The 27192-nt window shown below is 50.3% G+C and overlaps 1 protein-coding gene and 1 pseudogene across 6 annotated transcripts in view; both read right to left on the reverse strand.

Moving 5' to 3' along the window:
- The window catches only part of NADSYN1 (NAD synthetase 1), an 80765-nt gene extending 61684 nt beyond the window's left edge, over positions 1-19081 (reverse strand). For 4 of the 6 annotated variants that reach the window (XR_009757245.1, XR_009757244.1, XR_009757243.1 and 1 more), the window contains exons 1-3: positions 18232-19079; positions 8603-8663; positions 2018-2134 (exon numbers count right to left, since the gene is read on the reverse strand). Coding sequence is in view for 2 of the 6 variants with exons in the window: in XM_061578909.1 (XP_061434893.1) it covers positions 2018-2134; positions 8603-8663; positions 18232-18316 (263 nt within the window). In the remaining 4 variants the exon portion in view is untranslated. Of the gene's footprint in view, positions 1-2017; positions 2135-8602; positions 8664-18231 lie in introns of all 6 variants that reach the window. The other 2 variants (XM_061578910.1, XR_009757246.1) reach the window with 2 other exon arrangements.
- Positions 19082-22872: 3791 nt separating this feature from the next.
- LOC133360327 (alpha-1,6-mannosylglycoprotein 6-beta-N-acetylglucosaminyltransferase B-like) overlaps positions 22873-27192 on the reverse strand; it is a 49433-nt pseudogene continuing 45113 nt past the window's right edge.

Genomic DNA, 27192 nt, shown 5'->3' on the forward strand with positions numbered 1-27192 from the left:
CTAAGCATCTGCCTGCATATATTGTGCCATCAAACACTCCACCCCCTCAGCTCCCAATTGATAATGGGGCAGTTTTGGAGAGAGTCTGCATGCCTGGCCACCGCATGCCTCAACAACTTTTGTTCGGCAGGATAGAGGGGGCTAAACAGGCACGGCATGGGCTAGAGAAGACATGGAGCGATGTGGTACAGCAGAATATTGAGCTGAGTGGACTTGCCGATGACCGGTTCCAGCGGTGTCAAAATCGGCCTCTGTGGAAGAGGCTCATGAAGGATGCTACTGGGCAGTTGGAGGCAGTCGCCATCCAGCAACAACGGAGGGCAGTGGAGCGACACAAAGATGAGCGAAGCGCCGGGTGGCTAAAGCACAGCAAGTTGGCACATTAAGGGGCACAGGTGGCGCATCAGCCAGCCATCTCAGTCAGAAACCCATGGCACCTGGATCTGTCCCGTGACCTCCTACGAGCGGGCGTTCGACACTTCACGTGACCTTAATGTGCACCTAGCCTGGCACAAGCGCCGTGGTTACATCACCGCCACTTAGTTTTGAATGTCGGTTGTTGTTGTGTGTCAGGGTTGTGTGTGTGTGTCAGGGTCAGTGTGTGTGTGTGGGTATGGGTTGCGTGTGTGTGTGTGTGTGTGTCAGGGTCGCGTGTGTGTGTCAGGGTTGCATGTGTGTGTGTGTATGAGTTATTCTTTGGTTCTTTCGGTAAAGTCACGTATAAAGATAAAATAATAAATTAAATAATAGCATACGACGTTTCGATTGCAACACAAGCAATCATCATCAGGTATAAATGAAATAGCAACAAAAAATCTAACCAGAAAACTATAGACAGACATATAAGCAGACAGATATCACCAAGATACATAGAGTAACACAGGTACAGAGAGGGAGATTGTCTCTGTGGCGTTGCCTTAAATAGACAGAGGGGGGCGGAGGCAGAAAGAGGGAGGGGTTAGAGAAAAAATTACATGTCAATGAGTACGAAGAATGCGTAGTAAAGTACGCAGGCTTGAACATTAGGAGAGAGGGAGAAAGAACACACTAAATTAAATAACCTAGCAAAATATCGAAATGTTATGTAATACAACACAGAGAGTCGGTCAACACACAATTAACGCATAGCCTGGTCGATTACGTATTTCAAAGATTGCTAAGTTAGAATTTAACTGTGAAAATTCCAAAGAAAGACAAAACATAAACACGAGGAACGGAGACACACAGACAGAGCAGAACATAAGAACGACAAAAAACGAGTGTAGACAGAAAAAATTACACTAAATACACAGGCAGAGAGAGAAAACAAAAAACCCAGAGAGAGAGAAAAAGGTAAACTTGGAACTTCACCATAGAAGTGGTTCAATCTTAATTTTGGAGCTTTCGTGACTGCAGGAATTATTCTTTGGTTCTTTCGGTAAAGTCACGTATAAAGATACATAACATTTCGATATTTTGCTAGGTTATTTAATTTAGTGTGTTCTTTCTCCCTCTCTCCTAATGTTCAAGCCTGCGTACTTTACTACGCGTTCTTCGTACTCATTGACATGTTAATTTTTTTCTCTAACCCCTCCCTCTCTCTGCCTCCGCCCCCCTCTGTCTATTTAAGGCAACGCCACAGAGACGATCTCCCTCTCTGTACCTGTGTTACTCTCTCTATGTATCTTGGTGATATCTGTCTGCTTATATGTCTGTCTATAGTTTTCTGGTTAGATTTTTTGTTGCTATTTCATTTATACCTGATGATGATGGCTTGTGTTGCAATCGAAACGTCGTATGCTATTATTAAGGTGCACTTGGCCTGGCACAAGGGTCGTGTTGACGTCACCGCCACTTAGTGGCAAATGGCGGTTGTTGTTGTTGGGTTGCGTGTGTGTGTGTATGGGTTGCGTGTGTGTATGTATGGGTTGCGCGTGTGTGTGTGTGTATGGGTTGCGTGTGTGTGTGTGTCAGGGTCACGTGTGTGTGTGTGTCAGGGTCACGTGTGTGTGTGTGTGTGTCAGGGTCGCGCCCTCACATGCCCACGTCACAGATGATGTCGCTCGTAGCCGGCGCCACCAGCAGCTGCCCCAGGGCCTCCCACGAGTGCAGCAGCGTGTCACCCTCCAGGAAGTGATCCGCACAGCCGTAGCCACTACAGACAACACACACAGCCGTAGTCACTACAGACAACACACACAGCCGTAGCCACTACAGACAACACACACAGCCGTAGTCACTACAGACAACACACACAGCCGTAGTCACTACAGACAACACACACAGCCGTAGCCACTACAGACAACACACACAGCCGTAGCCACTACAGACAACACACACAGCCGTAGTCACTACAGACAACATACACAGCCGTAGTCACTACAGACAACACACACAGCCGTAGCCACTACAAACACACACAGCCATAGCCACTACAGACAACACACACAGCCGTAGTCACTACAGACAACACACACAGCCGTAGTCACTACAGACAGCACAAACAGCCGTACCCACTACAGACAACACACACAGCCGTAGCCACTACAGACAACACACACAGCCGTAGTCACTACAGACAACACACACAGCCGTAGTCACTACAGACAACACACACAGCCGTAGCCACTACAGACAACACACACAGCCGTAGCCACTACAGACAACACACACAGCCGTAGCCACTACAGACAACACACACAGCCGTAGTCACTACAGACAACACACACAGCCGTAGTCACTACAGACAACACACACAGCCGTAGCCACTACAGACAACACACACAGCCGTAGTCACTACAGACAGCACAAACAGCCGTACCCACTACAGACAACACACACAGCCGTAGCCACTACAGACAACACACACAGCCGTAGTCACTACAGACAGCACAAACAGCCGTAGCCACTACAGACAACACACACAGCCGTAGCCACTACAGACAACACACACAGCCATAGCCACTACAAACACACACAGCCATAGCCACTACAGACAACACACACAGCCGTAGCCACTACAGACAACACACACAGCCATAGCCACTACAGACAACACACACAGCCGTAGCCACTACAGACAACACACACAGCCGTAGCCACTACAGACAACACACACAGCCGTAGCCACTACAGACAACACAGACAGCCGTAGCCACTACAGACAACACACACAGCCGTAGTCACTACAGACAGACACACAGCCGTAGTCACTACAGACAACACACACAGCCGTAGTCACTACAGACAACACACACAGCCGTAGTCACTACAGACAACACACACAGCTGTAGTCACTACAGAAAACACACAGTCGTAGCCACTACAGACAACACACACAGCCGTAGCCACTACAGACAACACACACAGCTGTAGTCACTACAGACAACACACACAGCCGTAGCCACTACAGACAACACACACAGCCGTAGTCACTACAGACAACACACACAGCCGTAGCCACTACAGACAACACACACAACTGTAGTCACTACAGACACACACACAGCCGTAGTCACTACAGACAACACACACAGCCGTAGTCACTACAGACAACACACACAGCCGTAGTTACGACAGACAACACACACAGCTGTAGTCACTACAGACAACACACACAGCCGTAGCCACTACAGACAACACACACAGCCGTAGTCACTAGACAACACACACAGCCGTAGCCACTACAGACAACACACACAGCCGTAGTCACTACAGACAACACACACAGCCGTAGCCACTACAGACAACACACACAGCCGTAGTCACTACAGACAACACACACAGCCGTAACCACTACAGACAACACACACAGCTGTAGTCACTACAGACAACACACACAGCCGTAGTCACTACAGACAACACACACAGCCGTAGCCACTACAGACAACACACACAGCCGTAGTCACTACAGACAACACACACAACCGTAATCACTACAGACAACACACACAGCCGTAGTCACTACAGACAACACACACAGCCGTAGCCACTACAGACAGCACACACAGCCGTAGTCACTACAGACAACACACACAGCCGTAGTCACTACGAACAGCACAAACAGCTATAGTCACTACAGACAACACACACAGCCGTAGTCGCTACAGACAACACACACAGCCGTAGCCACTACAGACAGCACAAACAGCCGTAGTCACTACAGACAACACACACAGCCGTAGCCACTACAGACAACACACACAGCCGTAGTTACTACAGACAACACACACAGCCGTAGTCACTACAGACAACACACACAGCCGTAGCCACTACAGACAACACACACAGCCGTAGTCACTACAGACAACACACACAGCCATAGTCACTACAGACAACACACACAGCCGTAGTCACTACAGACAACACACACAGCCGTAGCCACTACAGACAACACACACAGCCGTAGTCACTACAGACAACACACACAGCCGTAGTCACTACAGACAACACACACAGACGTAGTCACTACAGACAACACACACAGCCGTAGTCACTACAGACAGCACAAACAGCCGTAGCCACTACAGACAACACACACAGCCGTGGTCACTGCAGACAGCACACACAGCCGTAGTTACTACAGACAGCACACACAGCCGTAGCCACTACAGACAACACACACAGCCGTAGTCACTACAGACAGCACACACAGCCGTAGTTACTACAGACAACACACACAGCCATAGTCACTACAGACAACACACACAGCCGTAGCCACTACAGACAACACACACAGCCATAGTCACTACATACAACACACACAGCCATAGTCACTACAGACAACACACACAGCCGTAGCCACTACAGACAACACACACAGCCGTAGTCACTACAGACAACACACACAGCCGTAGTGACTACAGACAGCACACACAGCCGTAGCCACTACAGACAACACACACAGCCGTAGTCACTACAGACAACACACACAGCCGTAGTCACTACGGACAGCACAAACAGCTATAGTCACTACAGACAACACACACAGCCGTAGTCGCTACAGACAACACACACAGCCATAGACACTACAGACAGCACAAACAGCCGTAGTCACTACAGACAACACACACAGCCGTAGCCACTACAGACAACACACACAGCCGTAGCCACTACAGACAACACACACAGCCGTAGTCACTACAGACAACACACACAGCCGTAGTCACTACAGACAACACACACAGCCGTAGTCACTACAGACAACACACACAGCCGTAGCCACTACAGACAACACACACAGCCGTAGTCACTACAGACAACACACACAGCCGTAGCCACTACAGACAACACACACAGCCGTAGTCACTACAGACAACACACACAGCCGTAGTCACTACAGACAGCACAAACAGCTGTAGCCACTACAGACAACACACACAGCCGTGGTCATTGCAGACAGCACACACAGCCGTAGTTACTACAGACAGCACACACGGCCGTAGCCACTACCGACAACACACACAGCCGTAGTCACTACAGACAGCACACACAACCGTAGTTACTATAGACAACACACACAGCCATAGTCACTACAGACAACACACACAGCCGTAGCCACTACAGACAACACACACAGCCATAGTCACTACATACAACACACACAGCCATAGTCACTACAGACAACACACACAGCCGTAGCCACTACAGACAACACACACAGCCGTAGTCACCACAGACAACACACACAGCCTTAGTCACTACATACAACACACACAGCCATAACCACTACAGACAACACACACAGCCGTAGCCACTACAGACAACACACACAGCCGTAGTCACTACAGACAGCACACACAGCCGTAGCCACTACAGACAACACACACAGCCATAGTCACTACAGACAACACACACAGCCGTAGTCACTACAGACAACACACACAGCCGTAGTCACTACAGACAACACACACAGCCGTAGTCACTACAGACAACACACACAGCCGTAGTCACTACAGACAATACACACAGCCGTAGCCACTACAGACAACACACACAGCCGTAGCCACTACAGACAACACACACAGCCGTAGCCACTACAGATAACACACACAGCCATAGCCACTACAGACAACACACACAGCCGTAGTCACTACAGACAACACACACAGCCGTAGCCACTACAGACAACACACACAGCCATAGCCACTACAGACAACACACACAGCCGTAGTCACTACAGACAACACACACAGCCATAGCCACTACAGACAACACACACAGCCATAGCCACTACAGACAACACACACAGCCATAGTCACTACAGACAACACACACAGCCTTAGTCATTACAGACAACACACACAGCCGTAGTCACTACAGACAACACACACAGTCGTAGCCACTACAGACAGCACACACAGCCGTAGTCACTACAGACAACACACACAGCCATAGTCACTACGGACAGCACAAACAGCTATAGTCACTACAGACAACACACACAGCCGTAGTCGCTACAGACAACACACACAGCCGTAGCCACTACAGACAGCACAAACAGCCGTAGTCACTACAGACAACACACACAGCCGTAGCCACTACAGACAACACACACAGCCGTAGTCACTACAGACAACACACACAGCCGTAGCACTACAGACAACACACACAGCCGTAGCCACTACAGACAACACACACAGCCGTAGTCACTACAGACAACACACACAGCCGTAGTCACTACAGACAACACACACAGCCGTAGTCACTACAGACAACACACACAGCCGTAGTCACTACAGACAACACACACAGCCGTAGTCACTACAGACAACACACACAGCCGTAGCCACTACAGACAACACACACAGCCGTAGTCACTACAGACAACACACACAGCCGTAGTCACTACAGACAGCACAAACAGCCGTAGCCACTACAGACAACACACACAGCCGTGGTCACTGCAGACAGCACAAACAGCCGTAGTTACTACAGACAGCACACACAGCCGTAGCCACTACAGACAACACACACAGCCGTAGTCACTACAGACAGCACACACAGCCGTAGTTACTACAGACAACACACACAGCCATAGTCACTACAGACAGCACACACAGCCGTAGTTACTACAGACAACACACACAGCCATAGTCACTACAGACAACACACACAGCCGTAGCCACTACAGACAACACACACAGCCATAGTCACTACATACAACACACACAGCCGTAGCCACTACAGACAACACACACAGCCGTAGCCACTACAGACAACACACACAGCCATAGCCACTACAGACAGCACACACAGCCGTAGCCACTACAGACAACACACACAGACGTAGTCACTACAGACAACACACACAGCCGTAGTCACTACAGACAACACACACAGCCGTAGCCACTACAGACAACACACACAGCCGTAGCCACTACAGACAACACACACAGCCATAGCCACTACAGACAACACACACAGCCATAGCCACTACAGACAACACACACAGCCGTAGTCACTACAGACAACACACACAGCCGTAGCCACTACAGAAAACACACACAGCCATAGCCACTACAGACAACACACACAGCCGTAGTCACTACAGACAACACACACAGCCATAGCCACTACAGACAACACACACAGCCATAGCCACTACAGACAACACACACAGCCATAGTCACTACAGACAACACACACAGCCGTAGCCACTACAGACAACACACACAGCCATAGTCACTACAGATAACACACACAGCCGTAGTCACTACAGACAACACACACAGCCGTAGTCACTACAGACAACACACACAGCCATAGCCACTACAGACAACACACACAGCCGTAGTCACTACAGAAAACACACACAGCCATAGCCACTACAGACAACACACACAGCCGTAGTTACTACAGACAACACACACAGCTGTAGTCACTACAGACAACACACACAGCCGTAGCCACTACAGACAACACAGACAGCCGTAGCCACTACAGACAACACACACAGCCGTAGTCACTACAGACAACACACACAGCCATAGCCACTACAGACAACACACATAGCCGTAGTCACTACAGAAAACACACACAGCCATAGTCACTACAGACAACACACACAGCCGTAGTCACTACCACACTCACAGTGGAACTGCTATCGGCCAAAATTACATCCCCAACAACGCTGAGGAATACCCTGCCCAGTGAACTCAATCAGGATCACGCAACAGCAGCAGCAGCAGCGACAACATCGCTTCCCCAACCCACTGCGTAATTAGTCTTGAGACTCAGCGAGGCATTGGGGTGCAACGGTGGCCAGGAGATGTTAACTACCTCGCCTAGTATGCAGGACGTCGTGGTTCGATCCCGACCCTGCCACCTGCTGTATATTTGGAGTTTTGCGTGTTTCTCTCTCTCCCAGTGGTCGCGTGGGGTTTTTTTTAGGTCCATCACGTTTTCCCTCCACATTCAGAATCAACGTCAGTCATTCAGAGTATGTGGCTCATATAAATTGACACGTGACAAGCCACTTAGTTGGACTATCATTTGTGATAGCCAGGTCACTTCTGAAAAAGAGCAACATAGGTTATTGAACCTTACCTGGTAAGAAAAAAAATTGTTGAGTTTATAGTTGAGCTGAACTGGGTTAAAGCAGTGGAATCATGCTGATAATTACCAGATTTCCAACTCTGATCCCAGACGATAGCGAGCTCCCTTGGCCTTGGCAGCCTCAATGCCTGACACAGCACACAGACAGACACAGTTATCGAGCACAAAACAAAGATCCCCCATTTGTCTGTAACAGACTGTGGGGGAAAGTGCTGTTAGCGAGTAGCGCCTATGAAGGCCGGCACGGCACATGAGGGGGTGCGTGACCAGCACCACGCCCGGCCGCCTTTGTCTCCCCAGTGGCGATGTTAACACACCGCACTAGGTACTAATTTTAGGCTGAGTCGACCTAGGAGAGGCCCAGGACCAGTTCAGATAATTGTCACTGGTTTTGGTGGCCATGAACCGGAAATCAAACTCGGGTATCCCGGTTCGTAGTGCACGAACCGCTGCACTACCGATCCCCATTACAAAAACAAAGAAAAACAAACATCCATAATGCAGGTTTTTTGGGTTCGATAAATTTGTGGATAAATCCTATTTAATTCCTGTTTCGTTCCAGGAGGATTTGTCCACAAATCTGTCTGTCACCTGATGGAGCTGGTTGTAATTACTCGTTAACATCGTACTCAGATGGTAATTGTTGTGCCTTTGCTCTCCAACACACTGGTGTGCTGTACTAGTGTAACGGGTTCCGGAGACACTTGTAGAGGTAACTTCTTTATTACAATCCAACACTCCAACAGTCCAACAGTCCAACTACTCTGTTACAGCCTAGGTACACAGCCTAGGTACACAGCCTAGATACACTACTCTGGCTACGCTCTGGAACTCGCCCTCACAAGGACGTAGAGCCGGGAGTTCCAGAGTCCCACCACTGGCCCTCACAGCGTCCCAGGGTCTTCAGATGGCTAGTCTTGGGTCTGGGTCTTGAGCTACAACTGGCCCTGATCGTCCAGGGAGCTCCCCTTTTATGCCTAGTCCCCAACGAGGGGTGGGGCCGTGTGCGCCCCCAGATATCCCACAGAGCACACACAGCCCCCCCCCCCCGTTGGTGGCGCCAAGGGGCTTAAGCGCCTGGGCCACCCGGGAAGCCAACGCCTGGCGCCAAGGGGCTTAAGCGTCTGGGCCGCCTGGGAACCCAGCGCCCAGCGCCAAGGGGCCCAAGCGCCTGGGCCGCCCAGGGTCCCAGAGCCCTCCCCAGCAGCCCCTCCCCTCCCATGTCACTACATTACCCTCCTCTATGTAGCCTCCAGCCGTCCCGGCTGTCAATAATTAGAAAGTTTAAATTAACGAAAGGGAGAGAAAAAAAAATACGCGAGCCTCAACAGGAAAAGAAAAGAGAACAAGAAAGCAACCATAAATACCCTAACCAACCTGTACACTTTACACTATATACAAGCGTCAATCACAAAAAAAAATGAAGCAATGACACGTGAACAAACGACCCGTGGCACACCTAACCCTCCTCGGGATCCGCATAGAAAACGGGGAATTAACAACAACAAATATACAGATTCCGACGCGTTGGATGCACAACCACCACATGGATGGCAGGGTTCCACACCACCCTGCCACCCTCCCATTCGTCAGGTGGAGAGAAGGCGAAGACCAACATGTCTAGCATCCCTCTACACACACTAATCCGGACGTCTGTCTACGTCCCGGGTCGAGAAGTCGTACTTCAGGGCCGACCCATGTACTGGGCAAAGAAGTCACACTTCAGGGCGGCTCCAGAATCTACAATTTAAAATATATATATAAATTTGACATGAAACAAACAAAATAAATCCGCCTGCTCCGCGAACCGCATCTCCAAGGCATCCCATGCTTGCATCCCAGCAGTCCTCAATGAGACCACCACCGACATTACATGTCAACCTAGATTTGAAGCTTTCGTGATCGCAAGGATTCATATTCTTAGGTTTTTTCGGTAAAGTCACGTAGGTAAAACATTAAAATTAATAAAAGTAAAATAAAATAAAAATAAAAATCACGACGTTTCGGAGGCAACACAAGCTTCCGTCTTCAGGTGGAACCGTCACAGCCACGACAGCTGTATCAAGTAAATGAGAGATTACAAGAGCTACCACTCGATAAAGCGATGGGTATTACCTTGTTATCTCGGCATCTCTTGAGGAAGGCCAGCATCTCGAGAAGCTGTGACTTCTTGTCTCGTTGTCTGTTAAAAACTCTAACAGATAGGTGGAATTCCTCCCCGTAGAGGGCATTAATTCTAAATTTGAAGCTTTCGTGACTGCAAGGATTCATATTCTTAGGTTTTTTCGGTAAAGTCACGTAGGTAAAACATTAAAATTAATAAAAGTAAAATAAAAATGACGGTTCCACTTGAAGACGGAAGCTTGTGTTGCCTCCGACACGTCGTGATTTTTTTTTTAATTAATTTTAATGTTTTACCTACGTGACTTTACCGAAAAAACCTAAGAATATGAATCCTTGCAGTCACGAAAGCTTCAAATCTAGAATTAATGCCTTCTACGGGGAGGAATTCCACCTATCTGTTAGAGTTTTTAACAGACAACTAGACAAGAAGTCACAGCTTCTCGAGACGCTGGCCTTCCTCAAGAGATGCCGAGATAACAAGGTAATACCCATCGCTTTACGGAGTGGTAGCTCTTGTAATCTCTCATTTACTTGATACAGCTGTCGTGGCTGTGACGGTTCCACCTGAAGACGGAAGCTTGTGTTGCCTCCGAAACGTCGTGATTTTTATTTTTATTTTACTTTTATTAATTTTAATGTTTTACCTACATGACTTTACCCAAAAAACCTAAGAATATTAATCCTTGCAGTCACGAAAGCTTCAAATCTAGAATTAATGCCCTCTACGGGGAGGAATTCCACCTATCTGTTAGAGTTTTTAACAGACAACGAGACAAGAAGTCACAGCTTCTCGAGACGCTGGCCTTCCTCAAGAGATGCCGAGATAACAAGGTAATACCCATCGCTTTACCGAGTGGTAGCTCTTGTAATCTCTCATTTACTTGATACAGCTGTCGTGGCTGTGACGGTTCCACCTGAAGACGGAAGCTTGTGTTGCCTCCGAAACGTCGTGATTTTTATTTTATTTTACTTTTATTAATTTTACTGTTTTACCTACGTGACTTTACCGAAAAAAACTAAGAATATGAATCCTTGCAGTCACGAAAGCTTCAAATCTAGAATTAATGCCCTCTACGGGGAGGAATTCCACCTATCTGTTAGAGTTTTTAACAGACAACGAGACAAGAAGTCACAGCTTCTCGAGACGCTGGCCTTCCTCAAGAGATGCCGAGATAACAAGGTAATACCCATCGCTTTACGAAGTGGGAGCTCTTGTAATCTCTCATTTACTTGATACAGCTGTCGTGGCTGTGACGGTTTTACCTGAAGACGGAAGCTTGTGTTGCCTCCGAAACGTCGTGATTTTTATTTTTATTTTACTTTTATTAATTTTAATGTTTTACCTACGTGACTTTACCGAAAAAACCTAAGAATATGAATCCTTGCAGTCACGAAAGCTTCAAATCTAGAATTAATGCCTTCTACGGGGAGGAATTCCACCTATCTGTTAGAGTTTTTAACAGACAACGAGACAAGAAGTCACAGCTTCTCGAGACGCTGGCCTTCCTCAAGAGATGCCGAGATAACAAGGTAATACCCATCGCTTTACGGAGTGGTAGCTCTTGTAATCTCTCATTTACTTGATATAGCTGTCGTGGCCTGTGACGGTTCCACCTGAAGACGGAAGCTTGTGTTGCCTCCTAAACGTCGTGATTTTTATTTTTATTTTACTTTTATTAATTTTAATGTTTTACCTACGTGACTTTACCGAAAAAACCTAAGAATATGAATCCTTGCAGTCACGAAAGCTTCAAATCTAGAATTAATGCCCTCTACGGGGAGGAATTCCACCTATCTGTTAGAGTTTTTAACAGACAACGAGACAAGAAGTCACAGCTTCTCGAGACGCTGGCCTTCCTCAAGAGATGCCGAGATAACAAGGTAATACCCATCGCTTTACGAAGTGGTAGCTCTTGTAATCTCTCATTTACTTGATACACCTGTCGTGGCTGTGACGGTTCCACCTGAAGACGGAAGCTTGTGTTGCCTTCGATACGTCGTGATTTTTATTTTTATTTAATTTTATTTTACTTTTATTAATTTTAATGTTTTACCTACGTGACTTTACCGAAAAAACCTAAGAATATACATGTCAACCGTTAGCACCCCCCGCCTTTCCAACGTGGCGTCTCCATCCGAAAACCGCGCATGTCGGCCATATCGGGGGGCAATTTCCGTGTTACCACCCCACCACCTTTCCGACGCGGCGTCACAACCAGTAGCACGCGTCGGCCATATCGGGGTGGAATTTCCATGTTACCACCCCACCGCCTTTCCGACGTGGCGTCACAACCAGTAGCAAGCGTCGGCCATATCGGGGGGGGGAATTTCCATGTTACCACCCCACCGCCTTTCCGACGCGGCGTCACAACCAGTAGCACGCGTCAGCCATATCGGGGGGGGAATTTCCATGTTACCACCCCACCGCCTTTTCGACGTGGCGTCTCCATCCTAAAACCGCGCACGTCGGCCATATCGGGAGGGGGGAATTTATGTGTAACCACCCCACCGCCTTTCCGACGCGGCGTCACAATCAGTAGCACGCGTCGGCCATATCGGGGGGGACTTCAACCCAGTCTCTCTCCAAGACTCGCATCGCAGCATATAGCTGTACCGACCGAGCTGAGACCCAGTCTCTCTCCAAGACTCGCATCGCAGCATATAGCTGTACCGACCGAGCTGAGACGACCCATCGTTCACTCACTGCACAACATGCACCCTAACAACTGAGGGATACAGTCCCAACGTAACGGGACAACTACACCTGAACACTACGAATCTCCAGCCCACTGTTTCAACGCGCCTCGGAGTGTTTCAATCTCCGGGCCGTCAGGGCGAGCCTACAGCTCCAGACGCACCACGGAGGGTCTCAACCTCCGGGCCGTCAGGTCAAGCCGTCAGCCATTGCATGACGGGACCACACTGTCCGAGCCATGTGAGCGCACAGCCCACTAGGCTAGATATGCCACGGAGTGTTTCAATCTCCGGGCTGTCAGGTCAAGCCGTCAGCCATAGCATGACGGGACCAAAACTCTCGTGTTAGACACGCGACACCCACTGGGCCATCCTGGTCAGGATCTGCACCACAAGATATTTGAGAGCCAGCACGACAATTCCAAATCCCTGGCAGCATGTCACCATCTCAAGATAAATGCCCCGTACAGTCTATACATCTCGATTTAAAGCTTTCGTGACTGCAGGGATTCATCTTCTTGGTTCTTTCGGTAAAGTCACGTAGACTTTACCTGAAAGAACCAAGAAGATGATTCTATACATCGTTAACAATGACAGCACAAGCTATACATTAACAATCACGAACAAAGCTGCATACAAACTATACATTGTTAACAATCATTAAGCAAAGTTTCGCACACACATTGACAACACTCACGAGCGAAGCTCCACACAGTTTACCCAACAACAATCACGACTCCCCGACGACAACGAAGAAAATGTCAACAAAAATCATTAATCCGGAGCGCATAAATGGACAAAGTGTCAGGGGCCTGGTCTCCCGACCTCCAACCTTTGGCCAGAGCAAAGGCGACGACCAGCGTGTCGATCGATGTGCCGGCCCCGGCGCCGGTTACAGTAAGAATGGCGCCCTCACTGTCCGGTCGCAGCGCTGATGACGCGGTATGCTAGGTTGAAGCCAGCTGTCGTCCGGCGGTGAAGGTCGCAGCGCTGATGATGCGGCGTTGTTTGGTTGGACCACGCTGGGCCCGGAAGTGACGTTGCTCCCAGCGGTCATTGCTCCCCCGGCGGAAGTGACGACACACCCGGAAGCATCCCCCACATTTGTGGCGGGAATGCCGGTGGCGGGAATGGCGGTGGCGGGCTCGGGCGAGCGCTGCGCCTCTTCCCCCCCTCCCGCCATCGCATGTGAGCGCCGCATCTCGCCCAGGAGGGAGGCGGTGACGCAGAGCAGCTGTGTGAGGCGAAACAGCGCCTCCTCCATCCTGCTCCCGACGCTGGAGAGGGGACGGTCGGCGGAGCAGACAGCTGCTCAGCCGGCGGTGCGGCGTCGTTGTCGGTCGGCGGTGCAGCGTCGCTGTCGGGCCGGCGGTGCGGCGTTGTTGTCGGCCGGCGGTGCGGCGTCGCTGTCGGCTGGCGGTGCGGCGTCGCCGTCGGCGCGGCGGCGTTGTCGGCCGGCGTTGGCTGCCCCATCGCTGCTTGCTCCTCGACATCGCCAGTCAGGACTGAAGGTACGTGGCTTACTTCTTGTCTCCATGGCCACTTCTGACTCCAAATGTAACGGGTTCCGGAGACACTTGTAGAGGTAACTTCTTTATTACAATCCAACACTCCAACAGTCCAATAGTCCAACTACTCTGTTACAGCCTAGGTACACAGCCTAGGTACACAGCCTAGATACACTACTCTGGCTACGCTCTGAAATTCGCCCTCACAAGGACGTAGAGCCGGGAGTTCCAGAGTCCCACCACTGGCCCTCACAGCGTCCCAGGGTCCTCAGATGGCTGGTCTTGGGTCTTGAGCTACAACTGGCCCTGATCGTCCAGGGAGCTCCCCTTTTATGCCTAGTCCCTAACGAGGGGTGGGGCCGTGTGCGCCCCCAGATATCCCACAGAGCACACACAGCCCCCCCCCCGTTGGTGACGCCAAGGGGCTTAAGCGCCTGGGCCGCCCGGGAAGCCAACGCCTGGCGCCAAGGGGCTTAAGTGTCTGGGCCGCCTGGGAACCCAGCGCCCGGCGTCAAGGGGCCCAAGCGCCTGGGCTGCCCAGGGTCCCAGAGCCCCCCTAGCAGCCCCTCCCCTCCCATGTCACTACACTAGTAACGAATTGCCATGTTCTATTTACGTGACAAACCTTACTAGTTGGCTGTGTCGGGCGGTGGTGAGTGCAACGACACATTCATATTTACACGATCTAACCCAAAACACCTGCATTACGGATATTGGTCGCGAAAGTCTACGTGTTAAAAAGACAAAGATCCCCCGTATATTCTGAACAGACTGTTGGGGCAAGTGCTGTCATCGAGCACCTATGAAGGCCAACGCGGCACACGAGGGGGTGGGTGGCCAACACCACGCCCGGCCGCCTTTGTTTCCCCAGTGGGGATGTTGACACATCTCACCAGGTACTCATATGAGGCCTAGTCGACCTTGGGGAGGCCCATGACCGGTTCAGGTAATCGTCACTGGTGTCGGTGGCCGTTAGCAGGAATCAAACTCGGGTTGCTTTCTCTGCGTGGGGTTTGTGTATCCTCCCCATGTTCTGGAGAGTGTGATTGAGTTTGTGAGTGAGCGTGAGTGGAGTGTTGAGTCTGTATGGTCTCCCGCTGTTCTGCCATGGGGGTTTCCTCCTCCCATAGCGAGACTCACACACACAGGCACACACAGACACGTGGACACGCACAGACACGTGGACACGCACAGACATATACAGAGACACAACACGGCACCATGTTTTGCAGAAGCCTGGCCGATCAGCTTTGCGGACAACGGCAAGGCAGAGTTGGAGGGTTGGGGATATGTTGGAATGTTACCAGTATTATTACGAGCATTCTGGAGGCTCTTGGCCAGGTTTTACAGCAGGAGGAGGCTGTGTGTGTGTGTTTGCTGCGTGCAATTCACAATTTGAGTAAACAGTCACCCCGCGTTTTACGTCACGTGATTTTGAAATAGCGCATTAGATTAGTTCACACTTATTTTTGTTACGCGGGCACTATTATCGAAATAACACAAAGTTCTGTAGCGATGCTGCCCAAGGTGCAGCAGTAGTACAGGAACTTCTCTTCTTATGAACATTCGACTTACGAACTTTCAGAGTTACGAACAAACCTGGTACGTATGTCCAGTGGCCTGTTCGGACCTAGCGTCGTAAGTTCAACCGCCGCACAATAGATGGCGGTGGTGGCATCTACATCTGCAGAACGTGAAGAACCAGTGGCATCTACATCTGCAGAACATGAAGAACCAGTGGCATCTACATCTGCAGAACATGAAGCACCAGTGGCATCTACATCTGCAGAACATGAAGCACCAGCGGCATCTACGTTGACAGAACGTGAAGAACCAGTGGCATCTGCATCTACAGAATGTGAAGAACCAGTGGCATCTGCATCTACAGAACGTGAAAAACCAGTGGCATCTACGTTGACAGAACGTGAAGAACCAGTGGCATCTGCATCTACAGAACGTGAAGAACCAGTGGCATCTGCATCTACAGAACGTGAAGAACCAGTGGCATCTGCATCTACAGAACGTGAAGAACCAGTGGCATCTGCATCTACAGAACGTGAAGAACCAGTGGCATCTACGTTGACAGAACGTGAAGAACCAGTGGCATCTGCATCTACAGAACGTGAAGAACCAGTGGCATCTGCATCTACAGAACGTGAAGAACCAGTGGCATCTGCATCTACAGAACGTGAAGAACCAGTGGCATCTACGTTGACAGAACGTGAAGAACCAGTGGCATCTACATCTACAGAACGTGAAGAACCAGTGGCATCTGCATCTACAGAACGTGAAGAACCAGTGGCATCTACGTTGACAGAACGTGAATAACCAGTGGCATCTACATCTACAGAACGTGAAGAACCAGTGGCATCTACGTTGACAGAACGTAAAGAACCAGTGGCATCTGCATCTACAGAACGTGAAGAACCAGTGGCATCTACGTTGACAGAACGTGAAGAACCAGTTGCATCTATGTTGACAGAACGTGAAGAACCAGTGGCATCTACATCTACAGAACGTGAAGAACCAGTGGCATCTGCATCTACAGAACGTGAAGAACCAGTGGCATCTACATCTACAGAACGTGAAGAACCAGTGGCATCTGCATCTACAGAACGTGAAGAACCAGTGGCATCTGCATCTACAGAACGTGAAGAACCAGTGGCATCTACAGAACGTGAAGAACCAGTGGCATCTACATCTACAGAACGTGAAGAACCAGTGGCATCTACATCTACAGAACGTGAAGAACCAGTGGAATCTGCGTCTACAGAACATGAAGAACCAGTGGTATCTACGTTGACAGAACGTGAAGAACCAGTGGCATCTACGTTGACAGAACGTAAAGAACCAGTGGCCTCGAACCCACGACCTCCTGTACATCAAGCGAGGTAGTTAACATCTCCAAGCCACTGTGGTGTTTTGTGAGGAGTCGTAAGGAGTGGTGAGGAGTGATTGGTGAGGAGTGATTGGTGAGTGGTGAGGAGTGAGTGGTGAGGAGGGAGTGGTGAGTGGTGAGGAGTGGGTGGTGAAGAGTGATTGGTGAGTGAGTGATGAGAAGGGCGTGGTGAGTGGTGACGAGTGATTGGTGAGGAGTGAGTGGTGAGGAGTGAGTGGTGAGTGAGTGGTGAGGAGTGGTGAGGAGTGAGTGGTGAGTGAGTGGTGAGGAGAGGTGAGGAGTGAGTGGTGAGGAGTGGGTGGTGAGGAGTGGGTGGTGAGGAGTGAGTGGTGAGTGAGTGGTGAAGAGTGGGTGGTGAGGAGTGAGTGGTGAGGAGTGGGTGGTGAGGAGTGAGTGGTGAGGAGTGAGTGGTGAGTGAGGGAGTGATGAGTGAGTGGTGAGTGATTGGTGAGGAGTGGTGAGGAGTCTCACTGGTGAGCACGCGCTCCGTGTTGCCCTGGAAGTCGAGCGCCCATTGCGAGAGCGCACAGCTCGCCAGCGTCACCTTGCGGCCCATGGCACTCACCACCAACTCACCACTCACCACCAACTCACCACCAACTCACCACTCACTCGCCACCAACTAACCACCAACTCACCACTCACTCACCACCAACTCACCACACACTCACCACACACTCACCACCAACTCACACTCACCACCAACTCACCACCAACTCACCACTCACCACCAACTCACCACCAACTCACCACTCACTCACCACACACTCACCACCAACTCACCACTCACCACCAATTCACCACCAACTCACCACTCACTCACCACCAACTCACCACACACTCACCACACACTCACCACCAACTCACCCACTCACCACCAACTCACCACCAACTCACTCACCAACTCACCACTCACCACCAACTCACCACCAACTCACTCACCACCAACTCACCACTCACTCGCCACCAACTCACCACTCACTCACCACTCACTCACCACCAACTCACCACACACTCACCACAAACTAACCACTCACTCACTCACCACTCACTCACCACCAACTCACCACTCACTCACTCACCACCAACTCACCACCAACTCACCACACACTCACCACTCGCCACCAACTCACCAATAACTCACCACACACTCACTCACCACTCACTCACCACCAACTCACCACTCGCCACCAACTCACCAATAACTCACCACTCACTCACTCACCACCAACTCACCACTCACTCTAAATCAGCCCCCTCTCAGCCTTCTCCGCACAACCTCCACGCTTCCTGTCTCTCCCCTCACTCCCCCCTCACTCTCCCCCTTTACTCTCCCCTCGCTCTCTCCCTTCACTCCCCCTCACTCTCCCCTCACTCTCCCTTCACTCCCCCTTCACTCTCCCTCACGCTCCCCAATCTCCCGCCTCACTCTCCTCTCTTTCCCGCCTCGCCTCTCTCCAGCGTCCACCCGCACAGAACCGCGTCGCTGTGTGATGACGTCCCCCACCCCCTAACCCCATCCCCACCTACAAACCCCTAACCCCCCTACTCACCCCTACCCCCTACTCACCCCTACCCTCCTACTCACCCCCATCCCCCTACTCACCCCTACACCCTTACTCACCCCCATCCCCCTACTCACCCCTACCCCCTTACTCACCCCCATCCCCCTACTCACCCCTACCTCCCTACTCACCCCTAACCACCTACTCACCCCTACCCTCCTACTCACCCCTACCCCCATACTCACCCCCACCCCCCTACTCACCCCCACCCCCCTACTCACCCCCACCCCCCTACTCACCCCCACCCCCTACTCACCCCTACCCCCTTACTCACCCCTACCCCCTTACTCACCCCCACCCCCCTACTCACCCCTACCCCCCTACTCACCCCCACCCCCCTATTCACCCCTACCTCCCTACTCACCCCTAACCACCTACTCACCCCTACCCCCATACTCACCCCTATCCCCCTACTCACCCCTACCTCCCTACTCACCCCTAACCACCTACTCACCCCTACCCTCCTACTCACCCCTACCCCCCTACTCACCCCTACCCCCCTACTCACCGCTACCCCCCTACCCCCCTACTCACCCCTACCCCCCTACTCACCCCTACCCCTCTACTCACCCCTACCTCCCTACTCACCCCTAACCACCTACTCACCCCTACCCCCTTACCCCTACCCTCCTACTCACCCCTACCCCCTTACCCCTACCCTCCTACTCACCCCTACCCTCCTACTCACCCCTACCCCCCTACTCACCCCTACCCCTTACTCACCCCCACCCCCCTACTCACCCCTACCCACCCCCACCCCCCTACTCACCCCTACCCCCCTACTCACCCCTACCCTCCTACTCACCCCCACCCCCCTACTCACCCCTACCCCCCTACTCACCCCTACCACCCTACTCACCCCTACTCACCCCTACCCCTCTACTCACCCCTACCTCCCTACTCACCCCTAACCACCTACTCACCCCTACCCCCTTACCCCTACCCTCCTACTCACCCCACATTAAATACGCACTACAATGACAATAGTTTAAAGCGATTTGTAGCATGTTTTATTTGGGGGGGGGGGGCAGAGCTTTGTGACGTCATATTTGAGGGGGGGGGGTCTGACTTTTTGTGACGCCGTGTGACGAGGGGGGAGGGGTAAAACATCGTCCAAAATCGCGTGACGTCATTTATGGACGGCCCCTAATTGGCAAATCTGCATTATACTTAGCTAATTCATTAACCCCATTGTTAAATACAAGAAACCCAAGGCGTACGCTGTATGGACCTGAAAACTCAATTTCCCTATACAAGAATGCGGGGTAAACCGCATGGGTTGACAGCTATGGAACTAGGACTTGTGTGCCAGCACGCTCGTGAAAATAGAACTCCGTTAATAGCTCAGTGGCGCTTTTCCAGGTAAGATGAAACACAGTGAAGTTGTATTTGTATATACTGCATTTGTTACCTTTTCTATACTTTGCGCTCCTATTGTGTTTGTGTATTGTGTTTGTTGTCGTAACGTTCCGTGGCCTGCCCCTACTGGACATGCGTGTTCCTTCCGGAACGGGAAGAGTCTTCCGGAACGGGAAGGGTCTTTCGGAAGAAGGTGGACCCAACCGAAACGTCGTTTTATCTCTTCACGTAAAGCTTTCGTGACTGCAGGAATTTTACAAAAATAACAATTTTTTTTACAAAAATAGCAAAAAACATCGACGTTTCGATCGCAACCCGATGGTTGTGTTAATCCCGATGGTGCTCGTCAAGAAGTGCCTCCAAGTCTTATCGTCACACTGGCAAAAAGGTTCCATAAATAATGCCCTGGCTCGCAATAATTATTACAACTCGCCTTTTGCCCGTCCAAGGACGGGTGTATTGCAGTAAATCTGAAACTTGCAAGCGAAAAGCAGAGCGCTACGTGATATTCACTGCATCAATGCGTGTGCGATTTGTAAGGGCGCGGTGACACAGACCCATTTCATTTAAAGGATATAATCCCTTGTTCATCATGACGTCCTTTTTACTTTGATGTCTCACTAGCGTTACGGAGATCGCGTGACGTGAGGGTTCTGCCTTTGTCGTGAGGGACGCCGAGGGGGGAGGAGGCATCCCTCAGCCCCCCATGTGGAGTGATGTCACCTGCTCATGATTATTAATGCGGGGGGGGGGGTCCATGTGGAGGACGTAACCTGTTGATGATTATTAATGAGGGGGGCTGGTCGACGGAGTGACGTCACGAGTGTTGCACACATACATTCTTGCCTCATCTCAGGTAATAATAATGGGGGGTGTCCATTTGGAAGATGTCACCTACTCGTGAATATTAATGACGGGGGCTGGTCAATGTAGAGTGATGTCACGAGCGTTAAGGACAGACATTCCTGGGTGATTATAGTCGGGTATATGTCGGGGGCAGGTAGCGATGTGTGAGGGGAGAGAAGAATCCGCCTCTCAAATCTCCCAGGAGCCCTGTGACAACCTTATTCATTGGCTGTGTCGGGTGGTGGCAGGTTAACACATTTATATTTATGACATCGAACCCCCCCTCCAAAAAACCGCTTATGGATAATATTGTGTCGCCAAAGCCCTACTATACTCTTCGGTTCTTTCGGTAAAGTCACGTAGGTAGAAATGAACAGATCACGACGTTTCGATCGCAACACAAGCAATCGTCATCAGGTGAGACAATTACAGCAGGAAAACTGCTGCAGCAGGCCAGAGAGCTGCCGTGACCGAGAGGTTATACTGGTAGGAACGAAGTGGACCAGCCACCAATAGATTATTTTGTCCGTCCGTCCGTGTAGCAACATCGCCCCCTACTGCAAACACTTGGCATGACCCTACAAAAACCTTTAGACTCAGTGACGCTTTCCTGGCTAAACAAGTGTAACATTCCCTTATAATTCCCTCAGATAGCTTTTAATTAAAACATTTAAATTATGAGGCTTTCCTGGCTAAACACGTGTAACATTCCCTTATAATTCCCTGAGATAGCTTTTAATTAAAACTTTGAAATAAAAAAAAACTCACAGCGCCCTAAAGCCTACAGCTAGGCCTAAAGCCTAGAACTAGGCCTGAAACTCTCCCTTCGTATCGTACCCCCGCGTGTGTGAAAGGGAGTTAATGTTTAACAATGTTACATTCCCTCATGTTTTTAAATAGAAACATTTAAATTTAAAGCTTTTACATAAATCATTAAAACATTTAAATAAAAAATTAACTCACAGCGCCCTAAAGCCTACAGCTAGGCCTAAAGCCTAGAACTAGGCCTCAATCTCTCCCTTCGTATCGTCCGATTAGGTGTAGCAACATCGCCCCCTACTGCAAACACTTGGCAGGACCCTACAAAAACCTTTGACTCAGTGGGGCTTTCCTGGCTAAACAAGTGTAATAATACATTATGTTTATATTCTTTGGTTATTCGTTCCTACCAGCCCACCCCGCAGGGTCCTGTTAACAATACAACCCAAGGGTAAGTGGGCGGGGCTAGAGATGGAAGAGAGAGGGGGGGGGGCAGAGCAAGATCAGCGGCGGCGGGAGAGCTCTCCCGCCGCCGCTGATCTTGATCTGCCCCCCCCCCCCTCTCTCTCCCCCTGGCAGAGGTCGCAATCGGGTACCCGTACCGTACCCGATACCCGGCTACCCGTACCCGGCTGTGTATCGGGTAGGGTACCCGTTTGCGACCCTGGTGCGGCCGGGTACGAGTAAGGAATCAAAACCCGTTTGCGACCTCTGCCCCCTGGCGAGCTCTCCCGCCGTCGCGATCTTGCTGCCCCGCCTCCCTCTCTCTTCCATCTCTAGCCCCGCCCACTTAGCCTTGGGTTGCTCCCAGCTCAGACCGGCAGCTCTCTCGTCTGCTGCAGCAGTTTTCCGGCTGTAATTGTCTCACCTGATGACGATTGCTTGTGTTGCGATCTACCTACGTGACTTTACCGAAAGAACCTAAGAATATGGATGCCTGCAGTCACGAAAGCTTGGATGCCTGCAGTCACAAAATCAAGATTAAAGCCCTACTACTCCTTAAAAAGAAATACAATAAAATCTGATTTCATGGCAGTTTCCCTGACCAGTAGTAGCAGCATCATCAGCAGCAGCATCTCCAGAGCCAACAGGAGAGCAGGGAGTGGGAAGAGCGCGGTGGGCCAGCACTGGCTTCACACCAGCTGTCTGGGTCCACCACCAGCAAAAATGTCAGCGCCACGCGACACACCACATATCCCAGTGTAGGTCCAGCAACGGGTCCATGGTGCCACCTGCTCGGGCCTGCCAGCCACCCAGTGAACGTTCAGCGAAAGGTGTAGGGGACGACGGTTAACATCTCGCCACGGTACCTAGGAGATGTTAACTACCTCGCCAGGTATACAGGAGGTCGTGGGTTCGATCCCGACCCTGATGCCTGTTGTATATTTTAAATGTACATGTTTTCCTCATGGTTGCGTGGATTTTTCTCCAGGTTCTCCGGTTTTCCACTCTACAATTAGAAACGTGCGTTTATAGTATTTGCTATAAATGTCCACATGATAAGCCACTTCGTTGAGCTATTTTTGATAGCCAGGTCACTTCTGAAAAAGAACTACATAGGCTGAGTGGGCCATATCTGGTAAAATACATAAATAAACAAGTGTTTTAAAATAGTCTATTCTCCTATAATGCGGTAGTAGTTGCGTCGTTCCTGAAGAACACCGCATTATGGAAAAATCGCTTTATAATAAATAATAAATATATAATATAGGGGGGTAAAGCAGTCTGCGATAACACGGGAAATCCATACACAGGCCAAGCAATGCCTTGTGTGCGATCATGCTACGCCGAGGCAGCCGTTAATACCTGCTTATTCCCTAACTACATTCATCATCGCGTTACATCCCAAATGGCTAAATGAAAACAACAACACGCGGAGTTATAGGAAAAACAGACTGTGGCAGTTGAGTCTTTCAGGCCACATTTCCCACTGGCATATCCGAGGCGAGCCACCGTGGGGCCAGCACGGTAGCGGTGGGTTCTTTTTCACTGGGGACTTTGCCTAACCGGGCTGGACTGCAAGCGAGCAGTAACGACACACTGCTAGCGCTGCTGCCGCCGCTGGTGCTGGCACCTCCAGCCTGGCTCGGCATGGCTCTGTTTGTGGAGTCGGGGAAAAACCGGGGGAGGGTGTGAGGGAGAGGCATCAGAGGCAATCGTGGCACAGCGCCAGCTGCCCCTTCAGGAAATCGCGGCAGGGGCAGACCCTGCCCCACGCGGCCCCAGCGCAGCTGAAGAGCAGCGGCTCCTTCTGCAGGAAGCAGCGGTGCTGGGAGCGGAGGAACGCCGGGTAGAGGTGGCTCTCCCCCTCCTCCAGCGCATCGCATCGTATGCCCAGCCTGAACCGGGGAGGATGGGGGTGCGAAGGGAGGTGATGTCTCAGTGAACCGAGGCTTCCGCGCTGGTGCCGTGCAGCAGTTGTCTTCTGGATGGCCGGCACGATGTCCTGACGTTTCGGTCATCACCGTCGCTACACCATCACTATCATTGTCATTGCCATGATAAAAAGGTCATTTTAAAGGCCAAAAGATCAGCCAAAGAAGAGTGGGACGTGGATTACGAGTGTATCAACTAAATGTGGAAGGCCTCTCATGTGCAAAGTGTGAGGTGCTCTTGACTTAAAGCTTTCGTGACTGCAGGAATTTATCTTCTTTGGGTCATTCGGAAAAGTTACGTAGATTGGTTCAAAGAAAATAACAACTAATCTACGTGACTTTACCGAAAGACCCAAAGAATAAGAATGTGAGGTGCTCGCCAACTGTTTACATCAAGAGAACATAAATGTTGTTGCGCTCTAGGAAACCCACTCTGAAGGTAACTTACTAGCGAACTATAAATGTAATTAATATGACATAATTTCCGCCATCGACCATCCGAAATACAGCCTCGTCACTTAAATCAAAGCAAGGCCTTATAGACTGAGGTGACAGAAGAAGTCATCACCAATGAAACATCAGCCATCACTATCAGAATAGGCCAGGTGCCAGTGACCAACGTGTACAAACTGCCGAAGACACCGTCTGGAGACAATGAAGCTCCCACTCAAGGCAGCGTTCATCATAAAGTGCCGTTCTACACTGAATCTGTTGAACACGATGTTCATAAAACGAAACTTCCATCTACACCTTTCCGGTAACATAAGCCGTACAAAGATGTCAACGACGGCTTATCAGTACTGGCTCGGATCCTGTTTAACATCTTAACCTGCGACCTGCCAAAGACGTCATCCCGCAAATTTGTCTATGCGGACAACATAGTGGCACACTAACATAAGACTTGTCCGTATTAGAAGACTACTTCTGAAAGTGGATACCACTGCCAAATCCATCGAAAACGACTGTCCCAATCCACCATCTCAATAATCATGACAAACGCCTAGTTGGAAGTGACTTTCTGTGGTAACCCTGACAAAAGCGAGCCATATCCAAAGCACTGGGGCATTAGACAGAAGCCTCCAATTTAAAAATCGCATTGCAAAGGTGTGCAAAAAAACTAAAAGCAGAGGGGCTCTGATACGCACACTAGCCAGCACAATGTGGGAAGCCGCCACCAAAACTCTCCTCTGCACGGCCGCCCTTGCACTCGTGTAACTCCAGGGCTGAGTACTGCGTGCCCCAGTCTGGACATCAAGCGCCCACGTTAATAATTTGGACGTCCAATCAACAACATCCTTTGAACAATAACGGGTACAAATTAAATGCACTCCCACTCAGTGGCTACCGGTTCTGCCAAACATTCTACCGGCAAACCTTCGCCAGGATGCCGCGACATCAAATCAACTGGGAAAAAAATCCGAGGAAGTGTTACATCTACCGTTACACCAAGACCTGCTCGACCCTCCACGAACCCATCTGAAATCCCGGAAACCGATTTGGGATCGCACGAGACAATTGGATGAAGCGGGGTCAAGTAAAGACTGCTGGTGAACACTGTTGAGTTCTGTGGAGGTTCCAAATAAAATACTCTTTGACGACCCCAGCACTGCTCTGCGTGGCTTTGATCTGCCCAAGAAAACTATGGTGCTCCATCAACCACTTCAGAACAGGCAACTAACTGGTCGCTGTGCACATCTCCTCACACAAGTGGAGAATTAAAGACAACCAAGTGTGACTGTGGCCATCCGAACCAGACAATAGACCCCATATCACGAACAACTGCATCCTATGCCCGCTCTCCAGCAGACTGAGTAGTATTAGTCGCATGACTCCTGAAGCTATCGCATGGATCACAGACATAAACTTGGACATGTGATTTGCACATACTTGCCATACGCTAGAAGAAGAAGAATCGCTATGAGCACCATCACCATTATTCCATTCCCACAAGCGTAGTACCATTTTTTTTATTTTACCAGGTAAGGCGTGCCGAGCTATATAGCTCTTTTTAGAAGCAACCTGGCCACAAATGATAGCCCAACGAAGTGGTTTATCATGTTGACATTTATACCATCCAAATACTATAAACGTGTGTTTATAAATTTGGGATGAACCGGAAGACACGGAAAAAAATACATGTAACCAGGGAGCGAAAGACATGCAAACTCCAAATATACAGCAGGCGTCAAGGTCGGGATCGAACCACGACCTCCTGCATACCAGCCGAGGTAGTTAACATATCATGGCCACCGCGGCGCCCCAAAGCCTCGCTGAGTCTCAAGACTCATTTTGAGGAGGGCCCTGCAAAGTTTTACGCAGTCAGTTGAGAAGCGATGTCGCTGCTGCTGCTCCTGATGTTGTGTGATCCCGATTGAGTTAACTTGGCAGGGAATTCCTCAGCAGTCTGTGAAGGCTTCACGGTGGGGTGATTACACTGTGTAACAATTTTTTATAAACCTTTTGTTCCTGGGTAGTAAGTGTTATTTCCTAATTATTTATGCCTCAAAAGTACAGAAAATGGCTGTTAT

The sequence above is a fragment of the Lethenteron reissneri genome, chromosome 68 (assembly GCF_015708825.2).
Source record: "Lethenteron reissneri isolate LAM-NWPU_2019-01 chromosome 68, ASM1570882v1, whole genome shotgun sequence".
In the NCBI taxonomy this organism is placed as follows: domain Eukaryota; kingdom Metazoa; phylum Chordata; class Hyperoartia; order Petromyzontiformes; family Petromyzontidae; genus Lethenteron; species Lethenteron reissneri.